General features: G+C 42.6%; 2 protein-coding genes across 2 annotated transcripts in view; one reads left to right on the top strand and one right to left on the bottom strand.

The window, feature by feature from the left end:
- LOC311150772 (uncharacterized protein) overlaps positions 1-11,161 on the bottom strand; it is a 44,296-nt gene extending 33,135 nt beyond the window's left edge. Inside the window, exons 1-3 of the mRNA XM_084188297.1 lie at positions 11,093-11,161; positions 1,083-1,192; positions 172-360 (exon numbers count right to left, since the gene is read on the bottom strand). Of these exons, the coding sequence (XP_084044423.1) occupies positions 172-344 (173 nt within the window). The 5' untranslated portion in view covers positions 345-360; positions 1,083-1,192; positions 11,093-11,161. The remainder of the gene's footprint in view (positions 1-171; positions 361-1,082; positions 1,193-11,092) is intronic.
- The window catches only part of LOC311142326 (NACHT, LRR and PYD domains-containing protein 3-like), a 385,235-nt gene that overhangs the window by 232,100 nt on the left and 128,672 nt on the right, over positions 1-24,463 (top strand). The gene's annotated exons all lie outside the window — the stretch shown is intronic.

Raw genomic sequence — 24,463 nt, forward strand, 5'->3', positions numbered from 1 at the left:
TTGCAAAAAAGCACATTTTCATACACATCTAAAGTCTATTAATTAAAAATCTGAGATCAGTAATATTGAAGGTACCCAGAAGCAATATTTTCTGATGAAAAAACGAATGTGAAAAAATTGTGGAGTTTTGGAAATGTACATAATAATTCTTAAACAAAACTGTAATCTCACCTTTTAGCTTTGGTGTCATGTTCCCCAGAGAGACGTACTTTAGAGGCCGTACCCCCCTCCTCTCTCTCCCCAGAGAGACTCATTTTAGAGGCAGGGCTCCCCTCCTCTCTCTCCCCAGAGAGACTCATTTTAGAGGCAGGGACCCCCTCCTCTCTCTCCCCAGAGAGACTCATTTTAGACCACTGACCCCTAAACAGAGATGCAGCATGTTGGTTGTGGTTAACAGTGACAACTAATTCTTGAACGTCAATTGTTCTCATTTTTTCATTATCTCTTTGAGAAATAAAACATTTACTAACAGACATATCGAAACAGTCTGTCTATTTAATGCAATCAGATGAACATCTGGTTGTGACATCTCTTCTCCATGTTAACTGTCAATAATAATAATAAGTCACTGTTTGTTAAGGTAGTTATAGACAGTGCAGCAACACAAGGCCATGTCTCACACTTATTTTTATTCATTAAAAGTAGGCTATTTATTGTCTTTCAATCTGAGAATGTAGACAGAAGGGCTAAAACGGGCATGATTGATCTGAGGGGAAATCATTGATACATTCAGAAAGTATTTTTGCAACAAGTAGGAGATTTATATTATGTAAAGTAGGCTAGGTTATAATATATAATAGTGGTTTGTTAGTGATATGCAGATGGAGGTCTATACCTCAGCTATAGCCTACATATCCTAGATGACCAGCCTAAACCTGTTCAGATCAGTTCCATTAACGTTATAGAACTAACAGTAGCAGGACAGAGCATGTAGCCTTGGCATGACATGTTTCACATTTCCAACAGAGACCATCAGGTTGGTCAGCATGATAAGTGATCATATATCAAACCTACTCTGACTATTGAATGTCTGTAAACGACCTAACTTTCTAATATAATAGTTCTATGTAGCCTAGACTTACCAGAGTCTGCCCGTCTTTCCTTCAAATCAACACATTTAGTGTTGCCGAGAAATGTGTCCCTGTTGTCTTGCAGATGAAGTAGCCTCTCATAGGGAACTCATTCAACCAGCCTAAACAACAGTAAATAAAATATATCAAATGGTCAAAAAACAATGGTGTAAAGAGAATCATGTCCTCCTAATATAGCCATGTACATTAAAGACAGGTATATTGCTACAGATGTAGGATCTTAATTTTTGCTACAGCAGGAAAATAATCCTGAAGCAACACGACATTTGAATTATTATGTGGATTATAGTTAATGGTCATTTTTCTAAAGGGAAAGGTGGAAAAGTGGAAATTACAAACTTCAGAAGCCTTTTTAACCCTCCAATACACAACAAGTTTTAGTTCTACTGCAACAAGGAGATTCAATTAAGATCCTACATCTGTACAGAGCCTGTCTTTATCTAAACCAAGGCAGTTTGCATTATTAGCAATGATGTTGCAACTGTCAGCTGCTGTAAACATATGTGATTGGATGTTATAGACCCCCATATGAACAGTTTCTTTCCCCATGCTGTAGCCCTCACCAACTGGCCATCTGGCCCATAGAGACTAAAGGACTATACACTCTATACTGCACACCACATCAAGCCATCTCTGAACTGTACACTACCATCTGGTCCATAGAGACTAAAGGACTATACACTCTATCATACTATTTCATCCTTCCACAAGATATAGTCCCGAGCCGGCTGGTCGTTCGTTCTATCGGTTCGGTTACCATTAGTTAAGTATTTTCGTTCTAAATGTTCCAAATTAAGATCCTACATATGTATCGTTAAATGTACTGAATAATGGTCATTTATTGATTTAGCAAAGGTTGAGTCTCTAGATTCCCTTGCTGTGCTGGGGAAATAATGAAATGGTTGTCATAGTGATTTAAACTGTGACTGGTTATCTCCCAACTCTGAGACCATGTCATTTGTTATATTTCACCCAATTGATAAAGGAAGCTAGAAGGCTGAACCTAAAAGACAACTCTAAATCAACACTAACTGATATTATCCTCAAATCCTTTCGCTCATATTATTGTGTCTCTGTGTTCAACAGGTAGTCTATGACATCAGTAGTGTATCAAACAGGGCAGGGAAGAGAACCCAGGTCGATGGTGAGAAAGGCAAACAACCTACGCATCGCACCAATAGGTTTAACCCACATGGTGGGAATTGGAATGTGGCTCACACTGCCCCCTCCGACCAGGAAGTCGACTACTCACACGTCCGGGCCAGTCTGATGGCCTCACAGCCGCCATTCCAATTCTGACACCAATGTAGCAAACAGCAGGGCAGGGAAGCAAACCAGGGTTGCTCGTGTGAAAGGCAAACACCCTACGCATCGCTCCATTGGCACCAATAGGGTTACAGTCACCCTACGCATCGCTCCATTGGCACCAATAGGGTTACTTGGTTGGAATTGTGACCAATGTTCCCTCTAAGCTGCGCCCGTGCGCAGGCTCACAGCTCCCCCGGGACTGCCACACAGAAGAAATATCAGCATGCGCAGAGAAGTATGAGATTGAACTTCACTGAACTTTCTAGAGATTTCACCGTTAGTTATTTTTTTAATTTCACCTTTATTTAACCAGGTAAGCCAGTTGACAACAAGTTCTCATTTACAACTGCGACCTGGCCAAGATAAAGCAAAGCAATGCGATAAAAACAACACAGAGTTACATATGGGGTAAACAAAACATACAATCAATAATACAATAGAAAATCTATATACAGTGTGTGCAAATGTAGTAAGTTATGGAGGTAAGGCAATAAATAGGCCATAGTGCAAAATAATTACAATTTAGTGTTAACACTGGAGTGATAGATGTGCAAAAGATGATGTGCAAATAGAGATACTGGGGTGCAAAATAGCAAAATAAATAACAATATGGGGATGAGGTAGTTGGGTGGGCTAATGACAGATGGGCTGTGTACAGGTGCAGTGATCGGTAAGCTGCTCTGACAACTGATGCTTAAAGTTAGTGAGGGAGATCAGAGTCTCCAGTTTCAGAGATTTTTGCAGTTCGTTCCAGTCATTGGCAGCAGAGAACTGGAAGGAATGGCGGCCAAAGGAGTTGTTGGCTTTGGGGATGACCAGTGAGATATACCTGCTGGAGCGCATACTACGGGTGGGTGTTGCTATGGTGACTAATGAGCTTAGATAATGCGGGGATTTGCCTAGCAGTGATTTATAGATGACCTGGAGCCAGTGAGTTTGGCGACGAATATGTAGTGAGGGCCAGTCAACAAGAGTGTACAGGTCACAATGGTGGGTAGTATATGGGGCTTTGGTGACAAATGGATGGCACTGTGATAGACTACATCCAAATTGCTGATTAGAGTGTTGGAGGCTATTTTGTAAATGACATCGCTGAAGTCAAGGATCGGTAAGATAGTCCGTTTTACGAGGGCATGTTTGGCAGCATGAGTGAAGGAGGCTTTGTTGCGAAATAGGAAGCCGATTCTAGATTTAACTTTGGATTGGAGATGCTTAATGTGAGTCTGGAAGGAGAGTTTACAGTCTAACCAGACACCTAGGTATTTGTAGTTGTCCACATACTCTTGGTCAGACCCGTCAAGAGTAGTGATTCTAGTCGGGTGGGCGGGTGCCAGCAGCGTTCGATTGAAGAGCATGCATTTGTTTTACTAGTGTTTAAGAGCAGTTGGAGGCTACTGAAGGAGTGTTGTATGGCATTGAAGCTCGTTTGGAGGTTGGTTAACACAGTGTCCAATGAAGGGCCAGATGTATACAAAATGGTGTCGTCTGCGTAGAGGTGGATCTGAGAGTCACCAGCAGCAAGAGCGACATCATCGATAAACACAGAGAATAGAGTCGGCCCGAGAATTGAACCCTGTGGCACCCTCATAGTGACTGCCAGAGGTCCAGACAACTGTTATCACTATCAACGTTTCCCTTTACTGTGGGAATTGTGATCGTATCAACGCAATATTAGCCACTCAAAAGTTTGGACATACCTACTCATTCAAGGTTTTTCTTGATTTTTACTATTTTCTACATATTATGGCAAGAACAGCTCAAACAAGTAAAGAGAAATAACAGTCCATCATTACTTTAAGACATGAAGGTCGGTGAATCCGGAAAATGTCAAGAATTTTTCAAGTTTCTTCAAGTGCAGTCGCAAATACCATCAAGCGCTATGATGAAACTGGCTCTCATGAGGACCGCCACAGGAAGGGAAGACCCAGAGTTACCTCTGCTGCAGAGGATATGTTCATTAAAGTTACCAGCCTCAGAAATTGCAGCCCGAATAAATGTTTCACAGAGTTCAAGTAACAAATACATCTCAACATCAACTGTTCGGAGGAGACTGCGTGAATCAGGCCTTCATGGTTGAATTGCTGCAAAGAAACCACTACTAAAGGACACCAATAAGAAGAAGAGACTTGCTTTGGCCAAGAAACATGAGCAATGGACATTAGACTGGTGTAAATCTGTCCTTTGTTCTGATGGGTCCAAATTTGAGATTTTTGGTTCCAACCGCCGTGTCTTTGTGAGACGCAGAGTAGGTGAACGGATGATCTCTGCATGTGTGGTTCCCACCGTACAGCATGGAGGAGGAGGTGTGGTGGTGTGGGGGTGCTTTGCTGGTGACACTGTCTGTGAATTATTTAGAATTCAAGGCACACTTAACCAGCATGGCTACCACAGCATTCTGCAGCGATACGCCATCCCATCTGGTTTGCGCTTAGTGGGACTATCATTTGTTTTTCAACAGGAAAATGACGTAACACACCTCAAGGCTGTGTAAGGGCTATCTGACCAAGAAGGAGAGTGATGGAGTGCTGCATCAGATGACCTGGTCTCCACAATCACCCAACCTCAACCCAATTGAGATGGTTTGGGATGAGTTGGAACGCAGAGTGAAGGAAAAGCAGCCAACAAGTGCTCAGCATATGTGGGAACTCTTTCAAGACTGTTGGAAAAGCATTCCTCATGAAGCTAGTTGAGAGAATGCCAAGAGTGTGCAAAGCTGTCATCAAGGCAAATGGTGGCTACATTGAAGAATCTAAAATCTAAAATATATTTTTATTTGTTTAACACTTTTTTGGTTACTACATGATTCCATATGTAGAAAATAGTAAAAATAAAGAAAAACCCTTGAATGAGTAGGTGTGTCCAAACTGTTGACTGGTACTGTATATGCAAATAGACTATTGCTATATATGGATTTGTTCCATTCACTTTGAACTGGACTGTTTTTACAGCATCAGCGGTCGTGAGTAGATGCGCTTGTTTTGAGATCAAAGCGAGAGCTACATGTAGCAACGTGTGGACATTTGTTCATATCCTTTGCTAGTTAGTGAGTTATTATCCCAGTTATAGATCATTTGTTCATATACTTTGCTAGTTAGTGAGTTATTATCCCAGTTATATATCATTTGTAGTCAGTAATAGGGGAGTGATTGCTTCCTACAACAGCACAACAACCTGTACATTTCTAGACATATTTGAAAAGCAAGTCAGGTAAAGAGCTTTTTTTGTCTTAAAGGGGCAGTGTTGTATTTTGAGACATACTTGAATAAACTAAGTAGCCAATAGGCAGAGGGTAGCATAATTTGTCTGATTCTCTGTAATAATGGTATGGGAATAATGATGCATTTTATTTAGTAAAGTGGTTTCTTGCATCAAACACAACAAAATGTTCAGTCACCTCCTCCTTGTTTGAAGGACAAGTAGATAAACAGGTTAATGTCAAGCTCTGCATGTTTTTTGGAATGTCTCATGGAATGTAGGCTTACATTGAACACCACAAATTGGCTGCTACTGTAGGCTGAATGACAGAACAGCTATTTCCATGTTAAATGTTATTGGATGCCTTTTTTACATTATGATCAAATAGCCTACTTGGTCTCTGTTAAAACTGTAACTTAATGCGGGTACAGCCTCAGTGTTCACAGTAAACTCACGCCGGAAGTTGCACATATTGCTACACTATAGTAGAGCTATGATACAATTACATTTATCATTCGAAATGGGACATGGGAGGAGATCCTGGAAGGAAACGGTTCCTGGACATGGGAGGCGCCAAGCCAGTGGTGCACGTCGCCAGCCCGGCGCGGCCTGTTCCTGTACCTCGCACCAAGCCAGTGGTGCACGTCGCCAGCCCGGTCCGGCCTGTTCCTGTCCCTCGCACCAAGCCAGTGGTGCGCGACGCCAGCCCGGTCCGGCCTGTTCCTGTCCCTCGCACCAAGCAAGTGTTGCGCGTCGCCAGCCCGGTCCGGCCTGTTCCTGTCACTCGCACCAAGCCAGTGGTGCGCGTCGCCAGCCCGGTCCGGCCTGTTCCTGCCCCTCGCACCAAGCCAGTGGTGCGCGTCACCAGCCCGGCCCATTCCTGTCCCTCGCACCAAGCCAGTGGTGCGCGTCGCCAGCCTGGTCCGGCCTGTTCCTGTCCCTCGCACCAAGCCAGTGGTGCGCGTCGCCAGCCCGGTCCGGCCTGTTCCTGTCCCTCGCACCAAGCCAGTGATGAGCGTCGCCAGCCCGGTCCGGCCTGTTCCTGCTCCTCGCACCAAGCCAGTGGTGCGTGTGTCCAGTCCGGCACGGCCCGTGCCTGTCCCACCGGTGCCTGGTCCGGCACCGGTCAGCTGCTCCACTCCGGAGCCAGAGCAGTCCGCTCCACCGGTGCCTGATCCAGCTCCGGTTAGCTGCTCCACTCCGGAGCCAGAGTAATCCGCTCCACCGGGGTCCAGTCCAGCGCCGGTCAGCTGCTCCACTCCGGAGCCAGAGCAATCCGCTCCACCGGGGTCTAGTCCAGCTCCAGTCAGCGGCTCCACTCCGGAGGCAGAGCAGTCCGCTCCACCAGTGCCTGATCCAGCTCCGGTCAGCGGCTCCACTCCGGAGCCAGAGCAGTTCGATCCACCGTCGTCGGGTCCAGCTCCAGTCAGCGGTTCCAGTCCAGACCCAGACGTCAGCCCCTCTCCAGGTTCGGGGTCTCCCACACCAGGGTCCAGACAGGGCTTGGTACTTCGTGGGAGGAAGGAGAGGGGAAGCAGCGCGCCGAGGTCCAGACCAGACCAGGGGCGCAACGGGGAGGCGGAGAGTAAGTGGTGGTCACGCCCGGAGCCGGATCCGCCTCCGAGGCGGAATGCCCACCCGGCCCCTACCCTGTTATGTTTATGTGGCGCGGTCGGAGTCCGCACCTTTGGGGGGGGGTACTGTCACGCCCTAACTCAGGGGACTCGTATATGTTGAGTCAGGGTGTGTAGTTTCTATGTTGTGTATTTCTATGTTGTAGTTCTAGCATGTCTAGATCTATGTTGGCCGGTGTGGTTCCCAATCAGAGGCAGCTGTCGCTCGTTGTCTCTGATTGGGAACCATACTTAGGCAGCCTATTGGCACTAGTGGGTTGTGGGATCTTGTTCTGTGTGAGGTATGTTGTTTGTCTACCTTGGACTTCACGTTTCGTTTCATTTGTTATTTTGTCGTGGTGTTTGTTCAGTATAAATAAACATGTATGCATATCACACTGCGCCTTGGTCCGTCCCGTCTATAAACGAACGTGACAGATGACTAGCACTCTGTACATTCCTATGGATGAGGCCTGAGCTGGAATGTGAAGCTAACTGAAGCTAGCTAGCTTTAGAAAACCAGTGTATCTAGCTTGCATCATAGTCCACCCCTCAGGCTAAGTTCAGGTTACAGCATCAGGCAGCCATCAACAGCCGAGTTGTAGGCTACTACCTGGGTCGTATTCATTAGTTTACTCCGCAGCCAACAGTTTTGCAACAATTCATAAACTGTTTGCTCCAAACGCTGTACAAGGTGACCTAAACGGTTTCTGTTGCCAAACTTTTTTCTACGGTGGGCACTAATGAACACACACAACCTGTTTTGAGGAAGTGTAAATTGTTGTTAGTCTTTCCGAAGTATTTATTTGTCTCTCTTTCACACAACATACCTTCCTGAGTGAAAAGAGTTAACAGTAGATTAGAAAGAGAAAATGTTGTTGCTTGTTGTGTTTTAAGCCTATTTTGAGAAGACAAGCCTATAGGCCTATGATACAGTAGGAGATCACCCTGGGGAACACAGTCTATAGGTCTATGATACAGTAGGAGATCACCCTGGGGAACACAGTCTATAGGCCTATGATACAGTAGGAGATCACCCTGGGGAACACAGTCTATAGGTCTATGATACAGTAGGAGATCACCCTGGGGAACACAGTCTATAGGTCTATGATACAGTAGGAGATCACCCTGGGGAACACAGTCTATAGGTCTATGATACAGTAGGAGATCACCCTAGGGAACACAGTCTATAGGTCTATGATACAGTAGAAGATCACCCTGGGGAACACAGTCTATAGGTCTATGATACAGTAGGAGATCACCCTGGGGAACACAGTCTATAGGTCTATGATACAGTAGGAGATCACCCTGGGGAACACAGTCTATAGGCCTATGATACAGTAGGAGATCACCCTGGGGAACACAGTCTATAGGTCTATGATACAGTAGGAGATCACCCTGGGGAACACAGTCTATAGGCCTATGATACAGTAGGAGATCACCCTGGGGAACACAGTCTATAGGCCTATGATACAGTAGGAGATCACCCTGGGGAACACAGTCTATAGGTCTATGATACATTAGGAGATCACCCTGGGGAACACAGTCTATAGGTCTATGATACAGTAGGAGATCACCCTGGGAAACACAGTCTATAGGTCTATGATACAGTAGGAGATCACCCTGGGGAACACAGTCTATAGGTCTATGATACAGTAGGAGCTCACCCTAGGGAACACAGTCTATAGGTCTATGATACAGTAGGAGATCACCCTGGGGAACACAGTCTATAGGTCTATGATACAGTAGGAGATCACCCTGGGGAACACAGTCTATAGGCCTATGATACAGTAGGAGATCACCCTGGGGAACACAGTCTATAGGCCTATGATACAGTAGGAGATCACCCTGGGGAACACAGTCTATAGGTCTATGATACAGTAGGAGATCACCCTGGGGAACACAGTCTATAGGTCTATGATACAGTAGGAGATCACCCTAGGGAACACAGTCTATAGGTCTATGATACAGTAGGAGCTCACCCTAGGGAACACAGTCTATAGGTCTATGATACAGTAGGAGATCACCCTGGGGAACACAGTCTATAGGCCTATGATACAGTAGGAGATCACCCTGGGGAACACAGTCTATAGGTCTATGATACAGTAGGAGATCACCCTGGGGAACACAGTCTATAGGTCTATGATACAGTAGGAGATCACCCTGGGGAACACAGTCTATAGGTCTATGATACAGTAGGAGATCACCCTGGGGATTCAAATTCACCCCCCCTCCGCATCGAATTTACTTCAAATACATTTTAAGGAGAGTAGGCCAATTATAACACTCTGTCTACCAAAAATATAAACTATATGAATACACATAACAATATCATCAACTATATGAATACACATAACAATATCATCAACTATATTAATACACATAACAATATCATCAACTATATGAATACACATAACAATATCATCAACTATATTAATACACATAACAATATCATCAACTATATGAATACTATATGAATACACATATACACATATACACATAATAGTCCCGTCTGGACTATTGCAACTCGCTGTTGGCTGGCCTCCCTGCCTGTGCCATTAAACCCCTACAACTCATCCAGAATGCCGCAGCCCGTCTGGTGTTCAACCTTCCCAAGTTCTCTCACGTCACCCCCCTCCTCCGCACACTCCACTGGCTTCCAGTTGAAGCTCGCATCCGCTACAAGACCATGGTGCTTGCCTATGGAGCAGTGAGGGGAACGGCACCTCTGTACCTTCAGGCTCTGATCAGTCCCTACACCCAAACGAGGGCATTGCATTCATCCACCTCTGGCCTGCTGGCTCCCCTTCCTCTGCGGAAGCATAGTTCCCGCTCAGCCCAGGCAAAACTGTTCGCTGCTCTGGCACCCCAATGGTGGAACAAGCTCCCTCACGACGCCAGGACAGCGGAGTCACTCACCACCTTCCGGAGACATTTGAAACCCCACCTCTTTAAGGAATACCTGGGATAGGATAAAGCAATCCTTCTACCCCCCCCCCCCCCCCCCACACACACAGCGGAGTCGCTCACCCCCTTCCGGAGACATTTGAAACCCCACCTCTTTAAGGAATACCTGGGATAGGATAAAGTAATCCTTCTACCCCCCCCCACCCCCCCCCCCCCCACACACACAGCGGAGTCGCTCACCACCTTCCGGAGACATCTGAAACCCCACCTCTTTAAGGAATACCTGGGATAGGATAAAGTAATCCTTCTACCCCCCCCCCCCCCCCACCCCACAGCGGAGTCACTCACCACCTTCCGGAGACATTTGAAACCCCACCTCTTTAAGGAATACCTGGGATAGGATAAAGTAATCCTTCTACCCCCTCCCCACCCCCCCCCCACACACACAGCGGAGTCGCTCACCACCTTCCGGAGACATTTGAAACCCCACCTCTTTAAGGAATACCTGGGATAGGATAAAGCAATCCTTCTACCCCCCCCCCCCCCCACCCCACAGCGGAGTCACTCACCACCTTCCGGAGACATTTGAAACCCCACCTCTTTAAGGAATACCTGGGATAGGATAAAGTAATCCTTCTACCCCCCCCCCCCCCAAATTGTAAAGTGGTTATCCCACTGGCTATAGGGTAAACGCACCAATTTGTAAGTCGCTCTGGCTAAGAGCGTCTGCTAAATGACGTTAATGTGCCCTTGAGCAAGGCACTTAACCCCAATTGCTCCTGTAAGTCGCTCTGGATAAGAGCGTCTGCTAAATGACTAAAATGTAAAATGTAAATGTAATAACAATGTCATCAACTATATTAATACACATAACAATATCATCAACTATATTAATACACATAACAATATCATCAACTATATTAATACACATAACAATATCATCAACTATATTAATACACATAACAATCGTCGTCTTACCTTTTATATGTCTCTCAATAGAAGTAGCGTCTGGAATGATCATTCGGTGGTGGAAAGTTCCTTTAGTTTGTTCTGCTCATTTCCATATCAGGTTCTACCTGTTCTCTCTCCCACTCCCTGTCTCTTTATAGCTCTTACAATGTGCCTTGGCATACATTCTACAAGTGTCTGGAACTCCAAATGTAGTTCTGATTTAGTGTTCCAAATGAAAACAATTTGATTAAACAGGTTAATATGGTTAAAATACATTAAGACTGAATAATGCTGTGATTGTTTTTATTATTTTGTATTGAAATGTTTGACTTTATTTTCCCTATGTCCTTTCAATATAGGAACATTTTGTGAAATGACAGCCTTCTGTAAATATGGACAAAAGTCTATGGATTCATTTGATGGTATGTGTCTTGCAACATTATGTAAAATGACAGGTTGAGAAACACTTTATCTTCCTAGGTGCATATGTGAGAAGGAACGCAAACTGTCTCCCTATGTGTGCCATCCCTAAACATCAAGTGTTTGTGGTTCATTAAAATGTTTATTGTCAAGGTTGAAAAAAAGAAAACTCTATTGGAGGGATGTGACATCATTCTTCCACAAGAAATTCCATAATTTGGTGTTTTGTTGATGGTTGTCTTCAATTGGGTTGAGACCTGGTGACTGAGACGGCCATGGCATATTGTGAAACATCAGCAAGTTCAGCAGTTTTCATCACTGAAGCTCCTGCCAAACGTGCCCCAACAATCACCAATCGTTAAGCTCTTCCTGAGCAGGGTCGCAGTCTCTCTTCGTTGCAGCTCCTCTCTCCCCAGGGGTAGCAGCTCCTCTCTCCCCAGGGGTAACAGCTCCTCTCTCCCCAGGGGTAGCAGCTCCTCTCTCCCCAGGGGTAGCAGCTCCTCTCTCCCCAGGGGTAGCAGCTCCTCTCTCCCCAGGGGTAACAGCTCCTCTCTCCCCAGGGGTTGCAGCTCCTCTCTCCCCAGGGGTAGCAGTTCCTCTCTCCCCAGGGGTAGCAGCTACTCTCTCCCCAGGGGTAGCAGCTCCTCTCTCCCCATGGCTAACAGCTCCTCTCTCCCCAGGGGTATCAGCTCCTCTCTCCCCAGGGGTAACAGCTCCTCTCTCCCCTAGGATTTGGAGACATCAGTGGCTTAGCCCATAGCAGTAGGGGGGTCCGGGAAGGAATTTCAACAGCTAAATCCATTAATACATCACCAGTGTATTGCCAAAAACCACTCAGGAACTTCAAACATAGACTCTGACCTGTTCAATGAGCCAAACTGATTAAAGAATCCCACAGTACCTAAACACACACACACACTCTCTCTCTCTCTCTCTCTCTCTCTCTCTCTCTCTCTCTCTCTCTCTCTCTCTCTCTCTCTCTCTCTCTCTCTCTCTCTCTCTCTCTCTCTCTCTCTCTCTCTCTCTCTCTCTCTGCAGTAATTACAATCCCTATATCAGCAATCTGTCTCTGTGTCTTGTCTGGTGTCTCTCTCCATCATATCCTATTCTTCTGTTGCTGTCTCTATGTCTTGTCTGGTGTCTCTCTCCATCACCAGAAATATTGGTGAGAGTTAGGCCTACTCCAATACAACATTGAACACATGAAAACACGACTACATAACACCATTAAATACAGTTGGAATATAGTTACAACACTCAAACTGTTTCCATCAAACAGAAAAACAACAAGAAAGCTGGATAAACACATTTAGATTTCTACATACTGCACTTTGCTTCTGCATGACCCATATAGCTGTTTAAGGTCATACAAAGGCAGAGTGCAGTATCAGCATTCAAGGGGTCATAGGTCAGATCAGTGGTCATGGTTGATATGATTGGACAAATAACAAAGTTTAAAGCCATTTGTCTCAGATTCACTGTTTGCGTAGACTGCTCTTTGCCTTTGTAGGGCAGTAGTTCAGGTGGCTTCCCTTGCCCTTAGTCTGCCTCCTGTCCCTCCTATCGCCATGGAGACACCTTCCTGAAAACAATTACTCCATACTTTGCTGAAACCTGTTCTGCCAGTTCATGTCCTTAAAGATGAATGTTGGAATGTTCCAATGTGGTTACCCCAAAAAGATGCCAAGATAGATCACACATCCATAACTGGTTTCCTGCTTGTAGCAGGCCGCGTTCACAGGAATCCTTTTCTCTAACTATAAGTCATATGATTTCATGAGAATATTTTTCTGGAGTGTATATATCTTCACTAGTTGTTCCTGGCATCAAACCTGTAAACAATCAGGATCAATTGAACTTCAGATACCCACCTGGATACCCTTCTGCTGGAAACTAGGCAACAAGATACACACACAAACACTAAATATTTCAACAGAAATCAAGGGGTACATTTAAATGTGGTAATGGAAAAACAAGGTCTGAAAAGTGGTTTCTAAAAACAAAATAAAAGTAAGGAACAAGTTGTTTTTATCACATTGAATATGAACTTTGTAGTAGAGTGGAGTTGCTTGTTAAAAATCATGCAGATCACAATTCATCCAAACAACTTGGCATAAGTCCTTTCCACAGTGCTGCTGCTTGGAGCTAGGGATAGGGTTAGGGACAGGGTTTGGTTAGGGTTAGGGTTAGGGTTGGGGATAGGGTTAGGGACAGGGTTGGGTTAGGGTTAGGGATAGGGTTAGGGTTAGGGACAGGGTTGGGTTAGGGTTAGGGATAGGGATAGGGTTAGGGTTGGGTTAGGGTTAGGGATAGGGTTAGGGTTAGGGACAGGGTTGGGTTAGGGTTAGGGTTAGGGTTAGGGTTAGGGTTGGGGATAGGGTTAGGGATAGGGTTGGGTTAGGGTTAGGGATAGGGTTAGGGTTAGGGTTAGGGACAGGGTTGGGTTAGGGTTAGGGTTAGGGTTGGGTTAGGGTTGGGATAGGGTTAGGGTTAGGTTTGAGCCAGCATGTGGACGGACATGTGTCTACGTTTTGAGGATATATAATTCATTCTCTGGCTATATTGACCTGATTTAAACCCGATTTCTAGTCCTGCAAACAGAGAGCGAGAGAACAACATACATGGAAATGTTTTTTAACACGGTTTAATGCAATTTCCTTTTACTAAAATAGTTTAGTCATGTTAATTTGTAGTTCTCTCTGTATGGCAGATTCTCAGTAGGTTTCCATAGTCCATTAACCTAACAGCCTGGCAGGGAGGGAGGGAGGGAGGGAGAAAGAGAGAGAGAGAGAGAGAGAGAGAGAGAGAGAGAAGAGAGAGAGAGAGAGAGAGAGAGAGAGAGAGAGAGAGAGAGAGAGAGAGAGAGAGAGAGAGAGAGAGAGAGAGAGAGAGAGAGAGAGAGAGAGAGAGAGAGAGAGAGAGAGAGAGAGAGAGAGAGAGAGAGAGAGAGAGAGAGAGAGAGAGAGAGAGAGAAGACTGGATAACACTCAGTCTGCCTCCTCAAATGGCACCCTATATAGTGCACTACTACAGCCCTATTGGTCCTGGTCTAAAGTAGTGCACTATGGAGGGAATAGGGTGCCATTCGGGATGGAACCTCAGACTTGAATCACTGGACCTGGACACTGCTAGTTGTTCATACCATATTGTTTTTAATGATTAACCTTGTCCTGCAGTGGCCTAAATCAGGGTCACACAGTGTTTCTTGGTAGTCTTAAACAAATCTACTTTGAATAAAAAGAAGACACCTGTACCATGTCAGATATAGAGTTGAAATGTATTACATTTTGATTTGCATCCCAATATTACACTTTATATTCATCTCACTGACTTGACATGTTCTGGTTTTGAATTCAGGCTGCAATGTAAGGATCCTACCAGTGATTATTTATGTATGATGTTGGTAGAATGTATACATTGGGATAGTAGTAAGGATCCTACCAGGGATTATTTATGTATGATGTTGGTAGAATGTATACATTGGGATAGTAGTAAGGATCCTACCAGGGATTATTTATGTATGATGTTGGTAGAATGTATACATTGGGATTGTAGTAAGGATCCTACCAGGGATTATTTATATATGATGTTGGTAGAATGTATACATTGGGATAGTAGTAAGGATCCTACCAGGGATTATTTATATATGATGTTGGTAGAATGTATACATTGGGATAGTAGTAAGGATCCTACCAGGGATTATTTATGTATGATGTTGGTAGAATGTATACATTGGGATAGTAGTAAGGATCCTACCAGGGATTATTTATGTATGATGTTGGTAGAATGTATACATTGGGATAGTTAGTAGTAAGAGGCCGGTGGGTAAATGACAAAGATTCAAGCCTCCTGTCAATTAGGGAGATTTGTTTCTTTATTGTGTGTTTAGTTGTACCTTTACCTTCCTGTAGTTGGCCATTTGGAAGGATTCTGTATGGAGAAATGGTCTAATATCACTCCTAATGTGTTCTCACAAGGGAAGTATTGAACAGGGGTGTCAATTTTGACCGCTACCTTTTTGAGAAAAAAAGTATTACTTGTTAAACAATCTCTTTCTCTGAGTGATTATATTTGTATTAATTCATTTAATTTAATAATTTAGGACCCTATTGTATACTTCAAAGTTAGAGATATGTTGAAACTGGATCCGTCATAATGATTCAACATTTTATAGTATGCCATGGCCTTTACTGGCCAAAGGTTAAACTACTGTTCTGTTAATGATATACTATGGTGTTGTGCCACTAGACTTTGACCAGATATTATTGCATCCAAAGATCAACTGTACCTAGAACACAGATACAGAGCCACTTGTCATCAGGAAGGTGCTCTCTCAGCAGAACGGAAAATATCTCAATGATTTGACATGTTCTGGTTGTGAATACAGGCTACAAGGTAAGACTCTTCCAAGGGATTATTGTAAAGTGTGTAGGGAAATTAAATATATGGTGTTATTATAGTATAGAGAATGACAGTAAAACACTCAGATCTAACAGTCCATTTCACCTGGGACAGGTACGTGTCAGTTCAATCATACAAAATGGCGCTAACTGGGCGTAGGCAAGTCAAATTCAAAAACATATTGTTCATATCTCGTATTATAGGATTCGTATTTCGTGGTTATTTTACAATTTGTAAAAATGTTAATGTATCATAGTTCTAAATCATCTTTCAGAATATCAGAACATCTGTTGTTTTCTAAATTACAATGAGCTCCTGCTTCCTGTGTAATTTGGTATGAAACCTGAACGTACTTTTCTTAACATTGATATTATGAATTACATTAAATAATATCATAATTATAGCAGACCTGTTGAACAAAGCAACACACTAGAATGAGTGGAATTATTACAAGAGAAAGTGAAACATTATTATCATTTTTATTTTATTTTATTTTAGTTTTAGATCAGCTTTAATATTTCAGATAGATTGTAACTTCCATCAATCCCCCATTATTATTATTATTACTATTATTATTATTAGTTCCACTACATGGAGAAAAGGTTAACAATATCAGTCATGACATTTACATTTTAGTCATTTAGCAGACGCTCTTATCCAGAGCGACTTACATGAGCAATTAGGGTTAAGTGCCTTGCTTAAGGGCACATCGACAGATTTTTCACCTAGTCGGCTCGGGGATTTGAACCAGCGACCTTTCGGTTACTGGCACAACGCTCTTACCCACTAAGCTACCTGCTCACTAAACTACGTGTTGATGTGATTGCATTAAATCACCTGACTGTTTGGACGTGTCTGTTAGTAAATGTTTTATTTCTAAGAGATAATGAATAAAATAGAACAATTGACCTTCAATAATTAGTTGTCACTGTGTTAACCACAACCAAACTGTTGGATCTCTGTTTAGGGGTCAGTGCTCTAAAATGAGTCTCTCTGGGGAGAGAGAGGAGGGGGGCTCTGCCTCTAAAATGAGTCTCTCTGGGGAGAGAGAGGAGGGGGTCCCTGCCTCTAAAACAAGTATCTCTGGGGGACATGACACCAAAGCTAAGAGGTGAGATAACAATGTTGTTTAAGAATTTATAAGGAGTTTATTTCTAAAACGTTATATCCACAATTTTTTCACGTTTGTTATTTTACATCAGAAATGATTGCTTATGGGTACCTTCATGTGCGTGTAAAATATTGTTGTTCTAAGATTTTAATTAATAGATTTTTGCGTATACATTTTTTTAAAGATAAACGCTATATAGCTGGAATGAAATGTTTGTATCCTGTATATTTGACTGTGATATGTGGTTGTCTCACCAGCACACACACACACACACACACACACACACACACACACACACATCTTTACCATCATACACACACACATCTATAGAATTTTTGCATGACACAATCATTTATCCTACTCTTAGTTATTGTCTAATATGTTGTCATGCAGAACCTTATTGTTTTTACTAATTCTGATCGTTGTTACAAGCGGAATTTTGACAATACTACCGTCAAATCAACACACTCTTCACTCCTGTTTTAAACAACAAGGGTTCTATCGCTTGCTTAATATATGGAACAACTAAAAGTTCTATATAGAAACCTTTTATAGGGTTCTTTAATCAGAACTCTAGAGGTTCTTCTTCCCTGAACCAAAATGGCTCCATATAGAACCCTGCATGGTGTCATTTATGAATTATGGCTACTACTATTAAATAGGAATATTTTTAGCTAAGAATATAATTTATAGGAAAATAGGAATGGTTGAAAAATCCCAATATTCATTAAAAATTATCCTTAGAAATAGCAGTGCTGGGGGTTTGGAAAGCCATAGTCAGTCAATCAACAATAGAACAATACTCTTATGAAAAATATTGATCTTTAACTTACAGTCTGTGGATACTATGCGACTAGAAAGGTTAAAAATGCATGTAAGAAATCACAGCACAGTTGAAAATATATGGCAGGTGGAAATCAAAAGAGGATGTTCTACGGAGATAGGTGGGCGGGGCTGAGAGTAGCAGAGGGGTGGGATTAAAAAAGATCATGATCGGTAATAGTCATTACTGTAAACACTATAGATGTCTGAGTACTATCTATCCAAAATGTAATGTGTATAATTAATTATTATTATTATATATATAAAAAAGTAATTACTGTGTATGAAAGTATTGTATGGGGGGTAGAATTTATCTTCGTTATATTCAAACACACTGGTGGCCAGGGAGGCATCTCTTTGTTCGAATGATGGCCCAACTCTGGCTGACTTCTTTACAATACAATACATTACAATACAGTACAACTTTGTCCATTAGTTCCAGCAAACAACAAAAATGTATTTTCTGCTCTGTTCATAACCCCCCCAAACAGCAGACCTCACACATACAGTTGAGACCAGCACAGGTTCAAGCTGCAGTGCAGCGCCCCTGGATGGAGAGCATGTGGTGGGGTTAAGTGCCTTGCTCAAGGGCCCAACGAAAGGGGATTGTTTTGAGGACGTGGACACAGCAGCCCTCCAGGGGTCAGATCAATTCCGTCCGTTCTTTCCAGCGCCCGGCCCGGGATTCAAACTGGACACTTTTCGGCCACAGGTCCAACGCCTGCCACAGCTCCAACTCATTTGCCGCTGGGCGAAAACCTGAGTTAATATTCAGAAATAAGCATGAGTTAATCTGCCAAAATGAAGACAAAATGTTATGCAGACATCATTATTATGATAACATACATTCAGCTGTCATCAGCAGCAGCCACAAGAGAGAGAGCCTATGATAGTTCTGGGTAACTGCCAGACTGAGCAAAACATAGATAGTGTGTTAAAAGACATGTAATGATTAACTAGGCTATTGAATCACCAAGACTTATTATACATAATTATTATACAGAAATCATTGTCAAAAGCTGAAGAGAAACTGTTCCATGTAGGTCTATATTATTTATGGATTAATCATATAGAAATATAGAAACATTATTTTAACTACTCCAAAGCAATTACATGTGGCGCAGGAACCACTGACTCACTGCATTATTATATAGTATTATCAAGACACCTGCTGTTAACTCTTAACTGGTTAGGACAGCTCATGAGGTGTCCTAAATATCTACCGACTAGGTGGGACTAGAGGCTTCATGCATAGCTTTAATTTATACCCATAAGTGTAAAATGTCTTTCTTCTCAGCACTTATACGACCAATGTTCTACTCTGAGACACTTTGTTATTAAAAAACTTTGAATGTTTGTTTTACATATAAAAATAAATAAATGAATATTACTAATGTAAGCCAGTATAAAGACTGGGTTATGTATGCACTCACTAACTGTAAGTCGCTCTGGATAAGAGCGTCTGCTAAGTGATTAAAATGTAAATGTATTGTGTTGCTCTGCTCATGTCCGCGTTCTGGAACTGTCCGCGTCCCCGTACAGAACTGCCCGCGTCCACGTACGGTTTGGCGCCAAGCATATTGTCCAGTTACGCGCAGAGTGGGCTGAGGTGATGTTGGGAAATAACGACGGAGTTCGTTACAGTGTTGAGACGCCGAAGTTTATTGTTCAATTAGCTTTTTTGCGTAATGGTCAGTGACAGTATGAGTGTAGCCATATCCTTTTCACTCGCTAGTCTTGTTTCATCTTGTGGTTCACCGGATTCGTCATCATCCTCGAGGGACAGACGAACGACCTGCTAGCTATCCAAGCTAGTCGGTACAGCTAGCTAAGCTAGCTACTCTTTACCAGCAGTATCCTAGTTATCCTAGCTACCACTACATCATCACCGGCTGCCTGCATTTCTTGTGGACCGATGGAGCTCCCTGGTTGTTTCTTCCACCTGTTAAATACTGTGGAGGGCTTCTCCCTCTCTCGTTGATGGATGCTGGCTACCTACCATCCCTCTGTCCGGTTCTCCTCTCTTCACTAGATGGACGGTAACTTTAGTGTTTAATCCCTCTGTGTCCAAGGACTGAACTTTTGAATATTATTTTCGGGGCGCCTCAAGTGACATTTTTTACAACGTTTATTTCTGATAAAATTAGTTCATTGCATCCGCCATGGAGCCCAGTTTCATAATATTACCTTCTGTCCCTGGTTATGATGTAATTGCGAAAAAACAGGCCTTATTTTAGGGTATTTTTCACCCTGCCAGCTCCTAATAGTTCTATTGAGCTCCGTGACACCGACTCGCCTTCAGAACGTTCTATTGCCAGTCCATTGTTCTGCGTCACAATGCCAGCTTCACTATTGTTATCAATGAGACCTGCCTGCGTTAACCCTGTAGGTTTACCTCAGGTAACTTATTATTAACAAGGTTACGGCTACATGGTGAGCGTTAACCCTGTTGGTTTACCTCAGGTAACTTATTATTAACAAGGTTACGGCTACTTGGTGAGCGTTAACCCTGTAGGTTTACCTCAGGTAACTTATTATTAACAAGGTTACGGCTACTTGGTGAGCGTTAACCCTGTAGGTTTACCTCAGGTAACTTATTATTACCAAGGTTACGGCTACTTGGTGAGCGTTAACCCTGTAGGTTTACCTCAGGTAACTTATTATTGCCAAGGTTACGGCTACTTGGTGAGCGTTAACCCTGTAGGTTTACCTCAGGTAACTTATTATTAACAAGGTTACGGCTACTTGGTGAGCGTTAACCCTGTAGGTTTACCTCAGGTAACTTATTATTAACAAGGTTACGGCTACTTGGTGAGCGCGCGCACTGTTCACCTGAGTAGATGTTGTGGTCACCAATAGTGAGGTGAGACACGGTTAAGGAGGCGATGGCTGGCGGATAGCTATCAAACATTAAACATTTTCTGGTCATGGTTAACCATATTTGATTTAAGAAAAAAGTGTACAATCTAAATAAAACGCATGTCCCTGTCCTCTTTTTTAAGATGTGGGCGATTTAAACAGCCAGAATACATTTTTTAATTATGAAATAACCTTTTCTTTGAGGACTTGTTGTTTCTAAAAGGCTGCTGTGTAATTTGATAATTTGATATGCATCGAAGTCTTCGTTCGTAGGCATCAAATTGAGCGAATGCTGCGCAGGTTCACTGAGTTACAAACCAAATGGGTATAATGGGGTGATTGTTGTTGCCTCCCCTGTACATTTCTGAAAATGGATATATAGCGTTTTAGAATGAAACTCTTCTTATGTTTAGTTCCCATCTGAGCTCAGAGTAGATGAGAGATGTAATGTTTGTCTCTGTTGTGTTGAAGCCCAATCAAGCAGGAGAGACCAGCCTCCCCTGTACCCAGCTGTGTGTCCATGAAGAGTGACTGGTCTATGGGTATTCCTATATTCTTCAGAAAGGGAGACTTTTCTGCTGAACAAAGGTACGAAGAACTCATGGGTCATTGTCAGTGAGTTAAACAACACTGTCTCTAGTCATTTCTCCTCTCCCATTTCTTTTTGTTGTTTTCATAATCCATAGGCTAATCCTTTTTTCCATTTTCATAGTCCTGAAACAATATTAAATTAACACAACATTCCCTCCCTGTGTGTGTGTGTGTGTGTGTGTGTGTGTGTGTGTGTGTGTGTGTGTGCACTCCCTGGATGAGGAGATGTAATCTCTATCCTGATTGCCTAGTCATTTTACCCCTACGTACATGTACATATTTCCTAAATTACCTCAACTACCTTATTGTTATTTTATTATGTTACTATTTCCTTTTTTATTTAGATAATTTTTGTGACTTTTTAACTCTGCATTGTTGGGAAAGGGCTCGTAAGTAAGCATTTCACGGTAAAGTGTACCACTGTTGTATTCGGCGCATGTGAGAAATACAATTTGATTTCATTTGAAGCTCATGCGCAGAAATACGTCATTGGGTCTAATGGTCGTCTTGTGCTGAACTGCATATGTGCAGGCCGTCAAATCAAAGGCACTTTTTCGATATAAAGTTGTTTATGACTAACATGAAAATGTGTCCGTGTGTTAAACTACTTAAGACAGAACATTTTAATAATAATAATAAATAATTTTCAAAATTAACAACTAAGGAAGTCATTTTTACCTCTCATTGACTTCTTAAACCCCAAACCCTGGCCTGGTTTGCTTCATATGCATTCCCAGAAGACATTTTCTACATCAGCAGTTGTCCCAAAGTGCTTATATAGAAACCCAGTCAAAACCCCAAACAACAAGCAATGCAGATGTAGAAGCACGGTGGCTAGGAAAAACTCCCTAGAAAGGCAGGGACCTAGGAAGAAACCTAGAGAGGAACCAGGCTCTGAGGGGTGGCCAGTCCTCTTCTGGCTGTGCTGGGGGGAGATTATAACAGTACATGGCCATTAAAGCCAGATCATTCTTCAAGATGTTCAAATGTTCATAGATGACCAACAGGGTCAAATAATAATCACTGTGGTTAAAGAGGGTGCAACACGTCAGCACCTCAGGAGTAAATGTAATTTGGCTTTTCATAGTCGAGCATTCAGATGTCGAGACAGCAGGTGCGGTAGAGCGAGAGAGAGCGAGAGAGAGAGAGAGAGAGAGAGAGAGAGAGAGAGAGAGAGAGAGAGAGAGCTACAGGTAAAAAAATAAATAACCTGGCTGTTGTTGACAAGCATAGGTCAAAACAGCATGTTTGGGACAAGGTAGCACGTCCAGTGAACAGGTCAGGGTTCCATAGCAGAAACTGGATTAGCAGCAAGGTTGCACGTCCGGTGGAGCATGTATCGATACTGATAGGATCGAAAGAAAGGGAGCGCTGCTCTTGGATCAGTTTTCTCCATTCAAATCTTTCCTCAACATTATAATTAGTTCCCAATACTGATGACAGATCAGCTCCTAGAGAGATATTACCACCTACGGCTGCAAATATTGAGGCGGCTTATTCTAAATCACAGATTTGGAACATCATTGGGCACATGTTAGGCTACACATCATGAAATATATTGAGACAAATTACAGACAGTAGTCTACAAGTAGCAAAATAGAATTCAATATATTGAACATGAAATGTATTTCAATATGATTGAAATAGGCCTATAGCCTGCTGTTTATATATTAATGCAGTCATCTCGGTTATCATTTGAAGCAAATTTGTATAAGTCCCTTGTTTGAATCAATTGCAAAGACATTTGCAACTTTGTATTTGTAGTCAACTTTGTTCTGAATTTATCGGCGGTCACAGAGAGACGGATAAACCATGTGATTCTATGTTTAGCGGAGATCTTCTGTGTATAAAGTGTTGCGGGAGGGCAAAAAAGCATCTAACGACGCACTTGGCTGTTCTACAAGTGGTCTGAGGCAGGAGTTAGAATATGAGCGTTTTCAAGTGCAACGTTAATAACGATGGTTTTGGGAAACAGCTCAGAGATTTAACAATGCTCCTACGAAGGTTCTAACGATGAACTTGGCCTTAAAATGCTTTTGGGAATCCGGACCCTGGATAAAAACATCTGCTTAATGACTAAATTGTCAAATGTAAATGTTTTACATACAGATCTCATATTATTGTATTTAATTATTATTTTACAATATTAAAATTTCGATGTCACAAGTGTATCATTTGTACAGTTCTTTATTAAAAATGTAGTTATTTGTTACATTTGACTGTGTAAAATCTAGCAGTACTACTTATTTCTCTGAGAGTGAGGCAGAATATATCATTTTGCAAAAAAAAATATTTGTCTCTCTGAAATGAAGCCATTAAGTGATCGATTTTAAACAAACACGTCTGTCATTGAACAACCCCCTGCCATGATTAGATAGTGAGAAAACACAACAATGTCTTTAAACAATAGAAGCTAATTTACGACCATTTCTGAAAAAAATATATATAGCGTTTTGGAATGAAACACTTCTTATGTTTCCCCATCTGAGCTCAGAGTAGATGAGAGACGTAATGTTTGTCTCTGTTGTGTTGAAGCCCAATCAAGCAGGAGAGACCAGCCTCCACTGTACCCAGCTGTGTGTCCATGAAGAGTGACCGGTCTATGCGTCATCCTATAATGTTTAGAGAGGGAGACTTTTCTACTGAACAAAGGTAAGAAGAACTCATGGGTCATGGTCAGTGAGTTAAACAACACTGTCTCTAGTCATTTCTCCTCTCCCATTTTCCCATTTCTTTTTGTTGTTTTCATAATCCATAGGCTAAACCTTTTTTCCATTTTCATAGTCCTGAAACAATATTAAACAAACACAACATTCCCTCCCTGTGTTTGTGTGTGTGTGTGTGTGTGTGTGTGTGTGTGTGTGTGTGTGTGTGTGTGTGTGTGTGCACTCCCTGGATGAGGAGATGTAATCTCTGTCCTGATTGCCTAGTCATATTTACCCCTACCTACATGTAAATATTTCCTCAACTACCTGGTACACCTGCACATTGACTCGGTACTGGTACTCCTTGTATATAGTCTAGTTATTACCTCAACTACCTGGTACCCTGCACATTGACTCAGTACTGGTACTCCTTGTATATAGTCTAGTTATTACCTCAACTACCTGGTACCCCTGCACATTGACTCGGTACTCCTTATAGCCTCATTATTGTTATTTTATAATGTTACTATTTCCTTCTTTTATTTAGCT

The sequence above is a fragment of the Coregonus lavaretus genome (genome assembly GCF_964263955.1).
Source record: "Coregonus lavaretus genome assembly, chromosome: 2".
Taxonomy (NCBI): Eukaryota; Metazoa; Chordata; class Actinopteri; order Salmoniformes; family Salmonidae; genus Coregonus; species Coregonus lavaretus.